The 18,222-nt window shown below is 42.4% G+C and overlaps 1 protein-coding gene across 1 annotated transcript in view; it reads left to right on the top strand.

The window, feature by feature from the left end:
• The window catches only part of gle1 (GLE1 RNA export mediator), a 39,356-nt gene that overhangs the window by 12,850 nt on the left and 8,284 nt on the right, over window positions 1-18,222 (top strand). The window contains exons 3-9 of the mRNA XM_034171203.1: window positions 7,440-7,598; window positions 7,706-7,854; window positions 7,957-8,017; window positions 8,991-9,248; window positions 14,679-14,901; window positions 15,539-15,651; window positions 16,353-16,565. Coding sequence (XP_034027094.1) covers window positions 7,440-7,598; window positions 7,706-7,854; window positions 7,957-8,017; window positions 8,991-9,248; window positions 14,679-14,901; window positions 15,539-15,651; window positions 16,353-16,565 — 1,176 coding nt within the window. The remainder of the gene's footprint in view (window positions 1-7,439; window positions 7,599-7,705; window positions 7,855-7,956; window positions 8,018-8,990; window positions 9,249-14,678; window positions 14,902-15,538; window positions 15,652-16,352; window positions 16,566-18,222) is intronic.

Raw genomic sequence — 18,222 nt, 5'->3', positions numbered from 1 at the left:
AACGGCTGCGCTACTTGGCATTTATCAATGTGGTCGTTGACGTACGCTGCGCTGAAAATATACACCAGGTCGAGAGGTGGCGTAAATTATACACCAAAATGAACCAGTGCTGGAATCCACATAAAAATGAAGATGATCAACATGATAAACAGTGCCATTATACAAATCAATGCATATGTTACATAAATAACACTTTCCTGATTATACTACATAATAATCAATACAAATCCCGCCTTTGCGGGATTGTTATGGAGCACGATCGGTGGCCACAGCGCTGACTGCAACGAAAGCGCTGCTCTCCTTTTTCTCCAGACTTCGAGCCTGGAGCCAGAGCAGCGCTGAGCTTAATCAAGGAATCAAGGAAATTTTATTGTCATATGCACAGAACAGAAGAACTTTCCTGCACAATGAAATGTGGCTACTGCATTTAACCCATCCTATTTGCCAGTAGGAGCAGAGGTCGCCATTAGGCGCCCGGGGACCAGCTCCAGATGTACATCCCTGCCTTGGTCAACAGCAGGGCTGAGCAAACCAACACCGACCCATTACAAACAACACACATAACACACAACACATAGGCCGGCCCGGTACATAAAACATATACGAGGTCTATTAGAAAAGTATCCGACCTTATTATTTTTTTCAAAAACCATATGGATTTGAATCACGTGTGATTACATCAGACATGCTTGAACCCTCGTGGGCATGCAAGAGTTTTTTCACGCCTGTCGGTTACGTCATTCGCCTGTGGGCAGTCTTTGAGTGAGGAGTCGTCCACCCGCTCGTCGATTTTTTTCATTGTTTAGGAATGGCTCAGAGACTGTTGCTTTGTTTGATAAAAATTTTTTCAAAACTGTAAGGCACAACTGAGTGGACACCATTCAATAAATTCAGCTGGTTTTCGGTAAAAATTTTAACGGCTGATGAGAGATTTTGGTCTGGTAGTGTCGCTTTAAGGACGGTCCACGGCGCCTGACGGCGATCTGCGCTTCGAGGCGGCAGCGTCTCGCCGTTTCAAGTTGAAAACTTCCACATTTCAGGCTCTGTTGACGCAGTAAGTCGTCAGAGAACAGAGAACTTTCAGAAGAAGTCGGCATGAGGAGTTTATTCGGACATTCCATTGTTAACGGTCATTTTGTAACGAAAGAACGTGCGGGCAGAGTCGCATGTCGGGCTGGACCCGACCGCGGGGGGTCGCGGCAGGAAAAACACCTCCGTTGGAAATCTTAACGGGCAAGCTGGAACATGCCCAAGCTGTTAAACAATTTCTCAGTTACTCACTTGTTGAAAGCCATCAAAAGCCGCCTGAATTTTACAAATGGCTTTCAACACGGAGGTGTTTATCCTGTCGCGGCGCACACAGATTTGCTGAGTCGTCACGGAAGCGACTCGGCGAATTTGCGCGTACGTCTTTCATTAAAAACATGTCCTTAAACAGTGGAATGTCCGCATAAATTCCTCATGCCGGCCTCTTCTGAATCTTCTCTGTTCTCTCACGATGTCCTGGGTGAATTAAGCCTTAAATTAGGATGTTTTCAGCTCGAAACAGGCCGACGACAGCGCCTGGAAGCGCTGCAGGACGTCCCGCTCCGTGGGAAATCCTTACACCGACAGAAACACCCCATAATCTCTCATCAGCGTTAAACTTTTCACAGAAAACCAGCTTAATTTCTCGAATAGTGTCCACTCGGATATTCCTCACAGGTCCAGAAAAAATTTTGATAAAGCAACGCGCGCCGTCTCGAGCAGCGTGTGAAACAAAGGAATTCAGCCAAGAGGGCGGGACCACATCTCACTCAAGGCCTGCCCACAGGGAAGTGACGTCACCGACACGTGTGAAAAAACTCACGCATGCGCACGAGGGTTCAAGCATGATTGGTGTAATCGCATGTCATTCAAATCCATATAGTAAAAAAAAAAAATAAAAGGGTCGGTTTATTATCTAAGAGACCTCGTATATGAAAGCAAAACACGAGGGAAAAGGAGAAGAAAAAAAACCCCTCATAGCCGCTGCATTACACAGCGGCAATGAGGAAAAAAAAAATCCCATCAGCACAAAAAACAATAATCACAGAGACAAAACAAGGACATAGGACGACAACCGAGATTTGAAAGGACCAGTTTATCAGAACACTCCGGAAGGCAGCCAGTTCGGCGCCGTCAACTGCCTTGTCTGACAGTCTGGGGGGGGAAGGGAACAGCCCTGCGCAGGCTGAGAAAGTCCTGGACAGTTCACAGTTCACGTCAGAGCTGGAGAAGCTGAGGGGAGGGGGGAAGACCGGGGAGCGAGGCTTAGGTATTGATCTTCTGAGGAGGTTTCTTATCACAGCGACCTTGAAGCGCAGCTGTATTTGGGGAAGCCAAATGAATAGCCAGATTAACAGACGCCTGAAAGATTCCACAGTTCTGAGAACAGAGTGGCTCTCAATGCATCTGAAATGTAGAATGTGGTCTTCACAGACGGTCATAGCGGGTTTCCAGGGCTGCAATCTTCCTCGAGATATCATCCAACGCGCGGGTAACCCCCGCCGACTGCGCAGCCACTGCCTTCCCAATCGAATCAATCATATAGGGCAGCTTGGAACGACCAATCAAAGCTACTTCCACTTTCTTGATTTTCCGGTAAACCAGCAGAGTGCCCGCTCCACACATCAGAAAGCCGGTCACCACCAAGCCGAATATGTACACATCTTCAACGTCCTCCACAGAAAGCATGTAAAGGCACATGACCTGCCATCTCCTCCACGAGTCCATCACGTAACCCATCACATGCGTCCCAGCAGGACAGGTCGGGTCCTCCGCTCCCGAAGGTCTTGTAGAAAAAATAGTGTCAATTGCGTTCAGAGACCACTTTAGCAGATCCATTTTTGTCGTATCCAGAAGAGCAAAGCTGCAGCCTCACAGACAACACGCCACAAAAGCAGGAAAGATAAGGAGGGAGGGAGAAGAGAAAAGTGCGTCCGTCTCGGTCGAGTGCAAGCTTCATGTGGTGTGATCGTTTTAGACAATGAAATTGATAACAACTGTAGTTTCGTCATTCCCTTAATTCGCCCGTGCTGCAACCAGGTTTTGTTGTCTCCATTCGGTTGTCACAATAAAATAAATACAGAAATACATTTAAAAAATAAAAAAATCTGACAGATTAGGCGTGTCTTAATAATTGAGTGAGCAAATATCCACATGTCAAGAATTGACATCTGAAAAGAGAATACAGTGGTCCCTCACTATAACGCCGTTCACCTGTCGTGGCCTCGGAGTCTCGCGGAGTATTTAGTCCAAATTTGCATGCCTTTCTTTTTTTTTTTTTTTACAGTGTTCTGCGTATCTGTTTATAAGAACACAAAAGAGCGCCAACAACTACTCATAACTGTGTTTGTCACACGGACGCACACACCTGCTGCAGCGAGATGTGAGTGAGAAAAGGCGCAGCGCCAGGACGCAGAGGCCCGATCTGTGACATACTGGCGAGTCACTATTAATAATTTCTTATGTGTCCGACCTTGTTCGTTGATCGTTAAAATTAATTCGTTAGTTCTAAATGCCATCATAATTATTTATAGGAAAATGTTCTATTTTTATTTCTCAAACAAATGTTTGGGCCTGAAAACAGTTTGGTATTATTTTCCTACTAAGGTTTGAACTTTGAGAGTGTTTACACACGAGAGAAAAGTGAGAAAATGTTCATGCCTGATTGAGAAAGTGTATAAACTGTGTAGTCAGGGGTTTTACAGCTTTGAAACGTCTATAATAATTGTAAAAAAATAACGCTGACTATGTCGCGGTTTCGCGTATTACGGGCTATTTTTTTAGAACGTAACTCCAGCGATTAATGAGGGACCACTGTAACACTTTGATTATATACTACAAAACAATTGATACGACGGCCGCTTTTGACGCTCTATTGGCACGCGTCGTGATTGGTGGAGTTCTTTTTCATTGCCGTCTTTCCGGCTTCTATGTCGTAAAATGAGGGTGTGTCTGAAGCGGAGTCTGAATATTTATGGGTGTGTTTATTATAATTACGATCGTTTCCACCCGCCGCATTTATCAAGATCACGTCAGGCGTACGCTGGAAATGGGCAGGTGCACACTGCTTGATACATGTCACGGCGACTTTGGTGTATTTCAAGTTTACGCCACAAGTGCGCAACATTGATACATGAGGCCCAATGTCACCAACAGTTAATCAGAGAAATTGAGTAGTACCATCTGTGGTTGCAAGAGACAGAGTGCAGCTTGTCATGCATGTAAACAGTGCCATCTTGTGGTAATAAATGACAATACTGTATTATTTATTTATTTAATACTGCACCTCTGGAAAGTATTCAGTGCTTTACTTTGTCCACATTTTGTTATGTTACACCCTTGTTCCGAAATGGAGTAAACTCATGGGGATAGTCGTGTGAATAGTTTGTGAATACTTCCCAGGTGCACTGTACAAGTTGCTTTGGAATATGCTGGAGGACCTCCCAAACTCATTAAAAAAACACAAAAAACAACCCAGTGACTTATAGTCAGGATGTCACCATGAAGACGAGTGTCGTGTCTGTACTTTTGGCACCATATTATCATCTTTTCATTTAGATATTAAAGGTTACTAAAAAGCCTTTTTCCAGTTTGGAAAAATTCCAGAGATTGTTCCCATACTGGTTCAATAGCTTTTGCTTAAGCATGATTTCATTTTATCCGTTTTATATGATTATTACATTTTCTCACTTTTTGTTTTTTCCATTTATTTTTGGCTGTTTATTTGGATTGCAGTGGCAGCTGACTAAGCAGCTCATCCTACACTACCCTATCCATGGCCAAGTCCTGTAACTCTTCCCGAGGGATCCTGAGGCATTCCCAAGCCAGCTGGGAAATATAATCTCTCCAGCATACCCTGGGTTTTCCCCAAGGCTTCCTCTCTGTTGGATGTGCCTGGCAGATGTCTCTAGGGAGACCACTTGGGAGCATCCTCGCTAGATGCCTGAACCACCTCACCTGGATAGTTTCAGTGCGAAGCAGCAGCGGCTCTGCTCGGAGTCCCTCCCAGATAGTCAAGCTTCTCACTCTGTCGAGGAGTATAAACCCAGATACCTAACAGAATACTCTTACTTCCGCTGCTTGTTTCCGTGACCGTTATTCTTTCGGTCATTACTCAAAATTCATGACTGTAGGTCAGGACAGGAATGTAAATTGACTGATAAAATGAGTGTGTCACTTTCTGGGCTCAACTCCTTCTTGCCACAATGGTCTGGTACAGCTTCCCTAAAACATCAGACGCCGCCCCAATCTGTCTGTCAGTCTCATGCTCCAACTTATCCCCATTCCTGATCAAGACCCCAAGATACTTAAACTCCTCCAATTGGGGCAGTAACTCTCTCCTGACCCACAGGGGACAATCTGCCCTTTTCTTCCAGAGGACCATGGTCTCAGTTGTTTCACACTTGGCATCAAATCGGAAAATTTCAATAATGCTCTTAGTTTACTTTGGCATGCTTGTGTGATGACAGTCATGTTAATTTACAGTTGTATGCAAAAGTTTGGGCACCCTTGATAATTTTCATGATTTTCCTTTATAAATCATTGGTTGTCTAGATCAGAAGTTTCAGTTAAATATATCATATAGCAGACAAACACACTGACATTTGAGAAGTGAAATGAAGTTTGTAGTATTTACAGAAAGTGTGCAATGATTATTTAAACAAAATTAGGCAGGTGCATAAACCCTAACCCTTATTTAATTGATTTGAATACATTTAGCACTAATTATTGGAACACAAAATTGGCTTGGTAAGCTCATTGACCCTTGACCTCCTTACACAGGTGAATCCAACCATGAGAAAGGGTATTTAAGGTGGCCAATTACAAATGTTTCTCCTCTTGGCATTTCTTCTAATGAGTGGCAACATGGGAGCCTCTAAACAACTCTCAAATGACCTGAAAACAAAGATTTTTCAACATCATGGTTTAGGGAAAGGATACAAAAAGCTACCTCAGAGATTTTATCTGTCGGTTTCCACTGTGAGGAGCATAGTGAGGAAATGGAAGACTGCAGGCACAGTACTAGTTAAGGCCCGAAGTGGCAGGCCAAGAAAAATCTCAGATAAGCTGAAGCGAAGGATGGTGAGAACAGTCATGGTCAACCCATTGACCTGCTCCAAAGACCTACAACATGATCTTGCTGCAGATAGTGTCTCTGTGCATCGTTCAACTATACAGTGCACTTTGCATATGGAGATGCTGTATGATGCCGTAATGCAGAGGAAGCCTTTTCTGCATACACGCCACAAACAGAGTTGCTTGAGGTATGGTAAAGCACTTTTGGACAAGCTAGCTTCATTTTTGAATAAGGTGCTGTGTACTGATGAAACTAAAACTGATTTATTTGGACATAACAAGGGGTGGTATGCATGGCAGAAAAAGAACACGCATTCCAAGAAAAACACTTGCTACCTACAATAAAATTTGGAGGTGGTTCCATCATGCTTTGGGGCTGTGTGGCTAGTGCAGGTACTGGGAATCTTGTTAAAGTTGAGGGTTACATGGATTCCAATCAATATCAGCAGATTCTTGAGAACAATGTTCAAGAATCAGTGACGAAGTTGAAGTTGCGCTGGGGCTGGATCTTTCAACAAGACAACAACCCTAAACACTGCTCAAAATCTACTAAGGCATTCATGCAGAGGAACAAGTACAATGTTCTGGAATGGCCATCTTAGTCCCCAGACCTGAATATTATTGAAAATCTGTGGTGTGATTTTAAGTGGGCTGTCCATGCTCAGAAACCAACAAACCTGAGATGTTTTGTAAAGAAGAATGGTCCAAAATACCTTCAACCATAATCCAGACTCTCATTGGAAGCTACAGGAAGCGTTTAGAGGCTGATATTTCTGCAAAAGGAGGATCTACTAAATATTGATGTATTTTTTTGTGTGTGTGTGTTGGGGTGCCCAAATTTATGCACCTGCCTAATTTTGTTTAAAGAATTATTGCACACTTACTGTAAATCCTATAAATTTCATTTCACTTCTCAAATATCACTGTTTGTTTGCTATATGATATATTTAACTGAAATTGCTGATCCAAACAACCAGTGATTTATAAAGGAAAATCATGGAAATCATCAGGGGCTCAAACTTTTACATACCACTGTATCTTGTCGGTTTGGTTTGATTGTGCAGCTTGTTTATCTGACTGACTGGCTCCACAACTAAAAGCTGATTTGCAAATTTTTAAAGTCACCAACAGTGACTTATAATTAGAATTTAAATAAATTTAAAATACAATTAGTCACTTAATGTAAAATACATTTGAGAATGGAGCCCTAAACGGGAAGCGCTGACCTACATGTCGTATTTTAACAGGTGATATTTAACACTCTTCTCCCCCCCCCAAACAGAGTGGGAGTGTTTATGTGTTGAATTTGAGTTTTGTTGCACTTTAATATGATACAGGCTGCCAGCAGTGAGACAGTGAACCACCATTCAGAACCAGATGTTTGTAACGTTTCCAGCCCTACGTTGCCACCTGCCCTGTCTGTGCTCTCGCCCAGAGCCATGGAGATCGCGGGCCAGATACGGCTTTGTGAGGAGGAATACCGGGAAAGGGCCAAGGTGAGTGTGTCAGCTTTAAGTCTCTCTCCTAAAGCATCAGAAGCAAAGTTTCAAGTAATGTCCTGCACGTATAAAATATAAACGCTTCCTTCCATCTCTTGGCCCAGATGGCACTCCGGCTGCGGCAGGAGAGACAGGAGCAGGTTTTGGCTGCCATAGTGAGCCGTGAATCAGAGCAACTGAAACGCTTTGAGGAGTTGACGGAGTTGAAGCAGCGGCAGGAGCATCAGAGCATGAGAGACATGATCGACAGAGAGTAAGAGCTGGCATTTTCTGGTGGTGAACATTTCTGAGAAGGTTGATATGTGTGTGTTGAAACTCTTATCTTCCACCCCCACCCCCTCTTTCTGCATGGCAGGACTAAAGAGAGCATGGGGCGCCAGGAGAAGCTGAAGGAAGAGCACAGACACCGAATAAAGGTATTGTGGTCTGCTGTATTTGAGAGGATTGGTAGTTCTGTCTCCACGAGCACACAAATTAATAACACAATTTACCAGGCAGCAGCTTTGCTCTTGATGGTAACCAAACCAAGGCTTTTGAAAATTACAGCTCAGTTCAAGCTACATATCACTTCAACCACACCTGCTCCTAATTTTCATTATGCATGTGATGATGATATTTTCTGCAACAAACCTAGAAATGTCCAGTGGGTGGCACTGTCTGTGGAATATTACATAAGCAAACCAGATGTGGTTTTTGGATTGACCCGTGGCATCAGAGTTGAGGAACATCTAATCAGTTTGTCCTCATTATTTGCCCTTTTTAATTTAGAGAACTATAAGATGCAAGAACTTATTGTTCGTGACTTGTCTATTCCCACGCTGGATTTTACAAGGTATAAGCCGAGTGCTTTCCAGAGCTGAGGAATAAGTGCTGTCACTGCAAGAATGAGAGACTCACTAATGGTCTACTTAGTTTTAAGGTACCTGGCCCTCTTACAGGCTTATGGCATAATCCAAATAAATCAGAACTCCAAAATGTCATAATTGGGGTGGGGGAAAATATGTTGAAAGTGAGCTTGAAGTTGGAGGTTTATCTGGGAAACTCAGGTCAAATCACCTACGTTGACTTCACCATGAGCAGTCGGTGTAAATAATCAATGAACAGCCATTGAACTAATTATGATAATACAATGCAGGTTATGTCTTAAGACTGAGGTCACAATGTTACTGGTGTTGACTGTTGCTCTTGTTTACAATTTGTATCTTGGAATTTTCAACCGGGAAATTGTCTGGATTCCTGTTCCTGTTAGCTAAAAACACTCTGTATGTTCTGTCAGTTTGGTATAGTATCGTTGCCCTCATCCAATCACCACTGGTTACTCAGCGGTTTGATGACTGCTCATGAATGCTTCCAGTTAATCAGTTTGGTCTTCATCCTTGTTGCTGTCAGATCCTGAACCTACGCCTGCGGGAGGCGGAGCTTGAGCGCCAGCGGGAGGCGGAGCTTGAGCGCCAGCGGCAGGTAGAGGGCAGGGAGAGACTACGGAACCTCAACACTATCCAGGAGGAGATCTTGCAGCTCAACCAGCTGCTGCAGCTGTCCACCCAGACTATGACCTTCATCCCGCCGACCTGTGTCAGTACTTACAGCACCCGTGGAAACCAGCTCTGCTCTCAGGTGTCAGAGGTTGTGAGAAAAACATCAGAGGTCAGTTATGGAGTTTGACTGTTTATATTTGATATTTCTTCCTCTGAAGGGGGGGCGGGGGGTGTCACTCGAAGGAATATCCTTGTGACCGTGAGGTTTGTATTTTTTAGTTTATTTATTTTTACTTTATTTTTGTTACTTTAACTGTCTGACAACCACAGCATCATCTTCTTTTTGGCTCCTCCCCTGGTGGGGGAACCACAGCAGATCATCAGTCTCCATCTCACCTGGTCTTCTGCGTCTTCCTCTGTCACACCAACCGCCCCATGCCCTCCCCCAGCAAGCCCATAAACCTCCTTTTTAGCCTCCCTCTTGTCCTCTTGCCTGGTGGCTCCATCCTCAGCATCCTTCTCCCTATGTACCCTGTAAACCTGTTAATCCTCATCACTCCCAAAGCAAATCACAGCATCATCAGCTCCGCCTCCTGTCTTGTTAGCACCAATGTCTTGTACACTTTCCCCTTCACGCTTGCAGATGTCCTATCACAAATCAATCCTGCCTTTTGTCCACCCACTCCACCCTGCCTGCACGTCACGCCTTTATCACACTCTTCACTTCTTTGCATAGTACACCCCAAGTATTCGAACACATCTACTTTCACCACTGCCACTCACTGCAGCAGCAATGCTCCACTGTGCTCCTCTTACCATTTATTGCTTGAATGGTTTGCTTAGATTCAGCTCAGGTGCAGAACTGTTCAGTTTGAGTCTGTCTTTCTGCTGTGACAGACTTATTCTGCCCTTTCTGGGACATATTCAATGAAACTATTATAAAATATGCAGATTGTAGCTTGGGGAAAAAAAAAAAAAATATATATATATATATATATATATATATATATACGAGGGCTGTCAATAAAGTAACAGTCCTTTTTATTTTTTTCAAAAACTATATGGATTTCATTCATATGTTTTTACGTCAGACATGCTTGAACCCTCGTGCGCATGCGTGAGTTTTTCCACGCATGTCGGTGACGTCATTCGCCTGTGAGCACTCCTTGTGGGAGGAGTCGTCCAGCCCCTCGTCGGAATTCCTTTGTCTGAGAAGTTTCTGAGAGACTGGCGCGTTGTTTGATCAAAATTTTTTCTAAACCTGTGAGACACATCGAAGTGGACACGGTTCGAAAAATTAAGCTGGTTTTCAGTGAAAATTTTAACGGCTGATGAGAGATTTTGAGGTGATTGTCGCTTTCAGGACTTTTCACGGTGCGAGACGTGCAGCGCTCTCAGGCGGCGTCATCAGCCTGTTCAAGCTGAAAACCTCCACATTTCAGGCTCTATTGATCCAGGACGTCGTGAGAGAACAGAAGTTTCAGAAGAAGTCGGTTTCAGCATTTTATCTGGATATTCCACTGTTAAAAGAGATTTTTTTTTAATGAAAGACGTGCGGACGGGTCCGCGCGTCGGGACGCAGCCGCCGCGACGCTCCGCCACAGGAAAAACACCTCCGTTGGAAGCCTTAAGGACAAGTTGGAACATGTCCTGCCTGTTAAACAATTTCTCATATACTCACTCCACTGAAAGCCATCAAAAGCCGCCTGGATTTTACAAATGGTTATCAACACGGAGGTGTTTTTCCTGTGCCGCCGCACCGCGTCGGCTGCGTCCCGATGCGCGGCTCCGTCCGCACGTCTTTCATTAAAAAAAATCTCCTTTAACAGTGGAATATCCGGATAAAATGCTGAAACCGACTTCTTCTGAAACTTCTCTGTTCTCTCACGACGTCCTGGATCAATAGAGCCTGAAATGTGGAGGTTTTCAGCTTGAACAGGCTGACGACGGTGGCTGAGAGCGCTGAGCAACGTCTCGCTCCGTGAAAAGTCCTTAAAGCGACAGAATCACCTCAAAATCTCTCATCAGCCGTTAAAATTTTCACTGAAAACCAGCTTAATTTTTCGAACCGCGTCCACTTCGATGTGTCTCACAGGTTTAGAAAAACTTTTGATCAAACAACGCGCCAGTCTCTCAGCAACTTCTCAGACAAAGGAATTCCGACGAGGGGCTGGACGACTCCTCCCACAAGGAGTGCTCACAGGCGAATGACGTCACCGACAGGCGTGGAAAAACTCACGCATGCGCACGAGGGTTCAAGCATGTCTGACGTAAAAACATATGAATGAAATCCATATAGTTTTTGAAAAAAATAAAAAGGACCGTTACTTTGACAGCCCTCGTGTATGTATACATATATACACACACACACTCAACAAAAATATAAACGCAACACTTTTGGTTTTGCTCCCATTTTGTATGAGATGAACTCAAAGATCTAAAACTTTTTCCACATACACAATATCACCATTTCCCTCAAATATTGTTCAGAAACCAGTCTAAATCTGTGATAGTGAGCACTTCTCCTTTGCTGAGATAATCCATCCCACCTCACAGGTGTGCCATATCAAGATGCTGATTAGACACCATGATTAGTGCACAGGTGTGCCTTAGACTGTCCACAATAAAAGGCCACTCTGAAAGGTGCAGTTTTGTTTTAATGGGGGGGATACCAGTCAGTATCTGGTGTGACCACCATTTGCCTCATGCAGTGCAACACATCTCCTTCGCATAGAGTTGATCAGGTTGTCAATTGTGGCCTGTGGAATTTTGGTCCACTCCTCTTCAATGGCTGTGCGAAGTTGCTGGATATTGGCAGGAACTGGTACACGCTGTCGTATACGCCGGTCCAGAGCATCTCAAACATGCTCAATGGGTGACATGTCCGGTGAGTATGCCGGCCATGCAAGAACTGGGACATTTTCAGCTTCCAAGAATTGTGTACAGATCCTTGCAACATGGGGCCGTGCATTATCCTGCTGCAACATGAGGTGATGTTCTTGGATGTTGGCACAACAATGGGCCTCAGGATCTCGTCACGGTATCTCTATGCATTCAAAATGCCATCAATAAAATGCACCTGTGTTCTTCATCCGTAACAGATGCCTGCCCATACCATAACCCCACCGCCACCATGGGCCACTCGATCCACAGCATTGACATCAGAAAACCGCTCACCCACACGACGCCACACATGCTGTCTGCCATCTTCCCTGAACAGTGTGAACCGGGATTCATCCGTGAAGAGAACACCTCTCCAACGTGCCAAACGCCAGCGAATGTGAGCATTTGCCCACTCAAGCGGTTACGACGATGAACTGGAGTCGGGTCGAGACCCCGATGAGGACGACGAGCATGCAGATGAGCTTCCCTGAGACGGTTTCTGACAGTTTGAGCAGAAATTCTTTGGTTATGCAAACCGATTGTTTCAGCAGCTGTCCGAGTGGCTGGTTTCAGACGATCTTGGAGGTGAACATGCTGGATGTGGAGGTCCTGGACTGGTGTGGTTACACGTGGTCTGCGGTTGTGAGGCTGGTTGGATGTACTGCCAAATTCTCTGAAACGCCTTTGGAGATGGCTTATGGTAGAGAAATGAACATTCAATACACGAGCAACAGCTCTGGTTGACATTCCTGCTGTCAGCATGCCAATTGCACGCTCCCTCAAATCTTGCGACATCTGTGGCATTGTGCTGTGATAAAACTGCACCTTTCAGAGTGACCTTTTATTGTGGACAGTCTAAGGCACACCTGTGCACTAATCAGCATCTTGATATGGCACACCTATGAGGTGGGATGGATTATCTCAGCAAAGGAGAAGTGCTCACTATCACAGATTTAGACTGGTTTGTGAACAATATTTGAGGGAAATGGTGATATTGTGTATGTGGGAAAAAGTTTTAGATCTTTGAGTTCATCTCATACAAAATGGGAGCAAAACCAAAAGTGTTGCGTTTATATTTTTGTGTGTGTGTGTATGCATGTATATATGTGTGTGTGTGTGTGCACAGTAGTGTTCAGAATAATAGTAGTGCTATGTAACTAAAAACATTAATAGAGGTTTTGAGTATATTTCTTATTGTTACATGGGAAACAAGGTACCAGTAGATTCAGTAGGTTCTCACAAATCCAACAAGACCAAGCATTCATGATATGCACACTCTTAAGGCTAAGAAATTGGGCTATTAGTAAAAAAAAAGTAGAAAAGGGGGTGTTCACAATAATAGTAGTGTGGCAGTAGTAGTTTGTCAATTTTGTGGAACAAACAGGTGTGAATCAGGTGTCCCCTGTTTAAGGATGAAGCCAGCACCTGTTGAACTTGCTTTTCTCTTTGAAAGCCTGAGGAAAATTGGACGTTCAAGACATTGTTCAGAAGAACAGTGTAGTTTGATTAAAAAGTTGATTGGAGAGGGGAAAACGTATACGCAGGTGCAAAAAATTATAGGCTGTTCATCTACAATGATCTCCAATGCTTTAAAATGGACCAAAAAAAGACGCGTGGAAGAAAACGGAAACAACCATCAAAATGGATAGAATAATAACCAGAATAGCAAAGGCTCACCCACTGATCAGCTCCAGGATGATCAAAGACAGTCTGGAGTTACCTGTAAGTGCTGTGACAGTTAGAAGACGCCTGTGTGAAGCTAATTTATTTGCCTCAAAGTCCCTCTGTTAAATAAAAGACATGCAGAAGAGGTTACAATTTGCCAAAGAACACAACTGGCCTAAAGAGAAATGGAGGAATATTTTGTGGACTGATGAGAGTAAAATTGTTCTTTTTGGGTCCAAGGGCCACAGACAGTTTGTGAGACGACCCCCAAACTCTGAATTCAAGCCACAGTTCACAGTGAAGCATGGTGGTGCAAGCATCATGATATGGGCATGTTTCTCCTACTATGGTGTTGGGTCTATATATCGCATACCAGGTATCATGGATCAGTTTGGATATGTCAAAATACTGGAAGAGGTCATGTTGCCTTATGCAGAAGAGGACATGCCCTTGAAATGGGTGTTTCAGCAACAATGACCCCAAGCACACTAGTAAATGAGCAAAATCTTGGTTCCAAACCAACAAAATGAATGCCTCGCAGATGTGAAGAAATCATGAAAAACTGTGGTTATACAACTAAATACTAGTTTAGTGATTCACAGGATTGCTAAAAAAGCAGTTTGAACATAAGTTTTGAGTTTGTAGCATCAACAGCAGATGCTACTATTATTCTGAACACCCCCTTTTCTACTTTTTTTTTTTTTTTTTTTTTTTACTAATAGCCCAATTTCACAGCCTTAAGAGTGTGCATATCATGAATGCTTGGTCTTGTTGGATTTGTGAGAATCTACTGGTACCTTGTTTCCCATGTAACAATAAGAAATATACTCAGAACCTGGATTAATCTTTTTAGTCACATAGCACTACTATTATTCTGAACACTACTGTATATATAATTTAAAGGGACACATATTTGTGATAGTGCATCCCAAAATACTAGGTTTCCCCGTTTTGCATCATTTTTGTTTTCAGAAATGTGCATCATGTTCATTGTGTCAAAACACAAACAAGAACTAGGGTTTGGATGTGACAGATTTCTCTCTTCTTCCAGGGAGATTTTCCTAGCATGGAGGACATGAATGTGGCAGGTCGAGCCCTTCATGAAATGAGGGATCTCCTCCAGCTGTTGCACAAAGAGGCCTCTGAGGTGCAGGAAAAAAAGAAAAAGGAGCAGGAGGAGGAAGAGGAGCTAAAAAAGCAGGCACTGATACAGGCCCAGCAGGAGGCTGAGAAGACGGCCGCACAGTTGGCCAGGCAGAAAGCTGAGAGAAAAGGTGAGATTCAGACAGAGTGGTAGCAATCAGGAAAAAAGGTTAGAGGTTTGAGGCTGAACCATACCTCTGCCTATTGACAATTGAATGCTTGTTATAAAACTACAAACAATACCGATACATAGTAGTAGTTTCAGGTTATTTCCAGATTCTATCTTTATGTTTTAATCTTTCGAACCCCAATCAATTTCTTTGTGCTTTGTTTCCTCTCTATGGGCTCATTTTTCACTGCATCTGCAAGTCCTGCACCTCTGTGGTAACAATACAATCATAGCTAGTCATAGGTCAAACTCAGAAATGGCTTTTCAGCAGTGCAAAGTAGTTATAATGCCATAAATCACAAAAGAAGAAAATCTATTGTAGTTTATTTTACAAAAACTGGGGAAAAAGGTGGAATCTCTCTATATGGCATTTCCCCAATTGCCCACAGTCACAACTCAGTTTCAATTTATTTCATTTATATAGCGCTAAATCACAACAAAGTTGCCTCAAGGCGCTTCACACAGGTAAGTCACAGCTGCCTTTCAGGTCTTGTAGCTCCCTCACAAGTGAACACTGATACTTGAAAGTGTTTTTCAGATTTATTACTGCATGTTACTTTTGCATTGGTAAACATTTGATGCGTGGTTTCTGCCACCAGGGCTGAAGTCCAACACAGATGATGTTACACTGACATGGTACAACCAGCTTCAGGAATCGGCAAATCAGTGCTCTCAGTCCTTCAGTCTGCTTTCATCTTCTAAAGATACCCAGGTTGGTTTATGCTTTTCCCTGTGAACTTCTATAGTGCAGTCTTTGGTTAATAATATTAATAATAATAATAAATTGCCTATGTATGTGAAAATCAGTCCCCCTGTGTTTTGAATGCTACTGGAATCTGAGTGTTTTAGTGGGGTCAAACAAAAATCATGAACTTCTCAGATTTCTTCTGCAATCCGCAAGAGGGTGAAGTTCTTGGAAAATATTTCATACTAGAATTTTTTTGCTTTCAAGAGTTCTCGTCTCTTCCTACTGAGCTTGTAATTATGAGATGATGATGCATTTTACTGCAAACAAGCTAAAGGAGTTCAGATGGTTGCTCTTTATGTATTGTTATATTAATTATTACTGGCCTTCAGCCTAAAACTGCACAATAGAAAAATATATAAAATTTGCCAGATTTCTCACTTGTCTGCTACTTTTGAATGAGAACTTTATGTAATTTTTAGAGAATTAAATTCATATGTAAAATTGATCCCATGGTGGGTGATAATGGCAACAAAGGATTTATTTATTTATTTATTTTTTGTGCTATAGAGAATTTATTTTGTGCCACAATGGTGACATGGTAGACAAGTAAGAAAAAAAAAACCTGCTGTTGAAGTGATTCTTATGTGAAACAGCAGCTGACAACTTAATTTATTTCTGAGTTGGTTTTTGTGCAGACTATTTTGATTTCTCTTCCCTGCATTCAGATCAAGAAGCTGAAGATGGAGCTTCAGAAAGCAGCCACCATCCCTGTTAGTCAGATCTCCAGCATCTCCGGGTCCCAGCTTCGAGAAATCTTCGACAAGTTGAACAAGCTGCTCTCCAGACGACCAGTGGTGACTGGGGGGAGGTCTGTCTCCGCCTCTGATCATCCACAGGGCCTGGACTTTGTTTATTATAGAATGGCGGAGAAGTTTGTGGTGAGTCATCTTATTTGTGTCTAATATATAAAGTAACAAAAGAGGTGGTTTGAAAGAGCAGATAGCACAATAATAGGAAATGGTGGTCAGGTAAAATTCCCAAAATACCTTTTAAATTTTAAAATTGAGTCTTTAATATTAAAGGTAATTTCTTTCCCCCTCTTTGTTACAGCCACTACTTTCATGTCCCTTTAATTTACAAAATGATGCTGATACTAGAGCTCTTGCCATAATTCTATTGTACCTGCATTAGTGGTAACTGTCCACCAGGTGGAGTTATTGCTCCATTTCAATTGAAATCTTTAGGGCATGTTTGAGGAAACATATGCAACTTCAACCCAAAAGATCTTCTTAATCTGTGGGGATTTTAATATTGATCTGCTGAACCCAAATAATCATAAGTTAACTAAAGAATTTGATACAGTGTACAGTCTGAGCCTCTATCCTAAAATTACCAGACCTAGCAGAATTACAGCTCAAAGTAGATAACAATACAGTAAGTGAATTATTAATCAGTGATCATTTACCAGTTTTTGTAGTGTGTGACAACTGCTACAAGAAAGATAAACAGGATATTGGACAAAGAGTGAAGACAGAGGAAGCAATTAATGCATTTAAAGAAGAACTGTTGGTACAGAACTGGGAGGCAGTATTGAGGGAAGGTAGCATTGATAAAGCATATGAAGCTTTTTTGTATATTTTTAAATCATTATATGATAGAAAGTGTCCAATATAAGAACAAACTGATAAGATTTAGTTTATTTTTATCCATTTTGTGATACTACTAAAACATTTTGGGTAGAGTCGTAAACTGACACTTACTAGACCAGTGGTTAAGATTTAGTATCAGACTAAAAAGTAATCATGCTATGATCCGTTCTCAGGTTCCGAACTAGAGGGTGTTTGACTAAAAAAGTCCTAAAGTTGTTTACAAAATAGATGTGGAAATAGTGTGAATTTTCTTGTGTTGTACATGTGCTCGATAGCTCAGAGATTCACATTCGTCAGCACATATTCTGTGGATGTGAGACCTTTCTTTGCCTGCAGTGAGTGGAAATGATACGAAAAGGACAAGAAGCAAAAATTTTAGCAAAGTCTGAAAAACCTTTGTGGGGGGGTGGAAGGAACGCTGCTGACGAAATTAAACATGACAAAAAAAAATAAACAACATAGAGGTTGGTTCTTGTATTTTTAAACTTTTAGTGTGTTTAAACTAAATACAAATGGGTTTTTGTGATAATTGCAGAACATTGTAGAGAACATACAATGCTATGGGGTGAAGTTCTGGAACCAAACACAGACGTTTTCATTGTGGTTTTCTCTATTTTTAGTATTTTTAACACATCGGGAAATTGCACTGCAATTTCGAAGATAGAAACAGGAATCATTCAGCTGTCAAACAGGCATGTTCAGTTTGGCAAGGCTTAATTTTGCCTGTATTCTGCTGCAATTATTAGGGAATGTACTCCATAAAATGTCAATTAATGAGGTGCCTAGGTTGAATCAAATATTTAAAAATATATACACATATATCAAAACCAGCCAGAAATATCATGGATTTGAGGGACTGGGTGAAACCTTGGCGATCTTGAAAAATTGTCTCTCAACTTGACCATCGCCTGATATTGTCTTGAAGGACAGCAGTTGCTCCCATCTT

The sequence above is a fragment of the Thalassophryne amazonica genome, chromosome 5, assembly GCF_902500255.1.
Source record: "Thalassophryne amazonica chromosome 5, fThaAma1.1, whole genome shotgun sequence".
Lineage (NCBI taxonomy): Eukaryota > Metazoa > Chordata > Actinopteri > Batrachoidiformes > Batrachoididae > Thalassophryne > Thalassophryne amazonica.
This window is presented reverse-complemented; position numbering and strand designations above follow the sequence as displayed.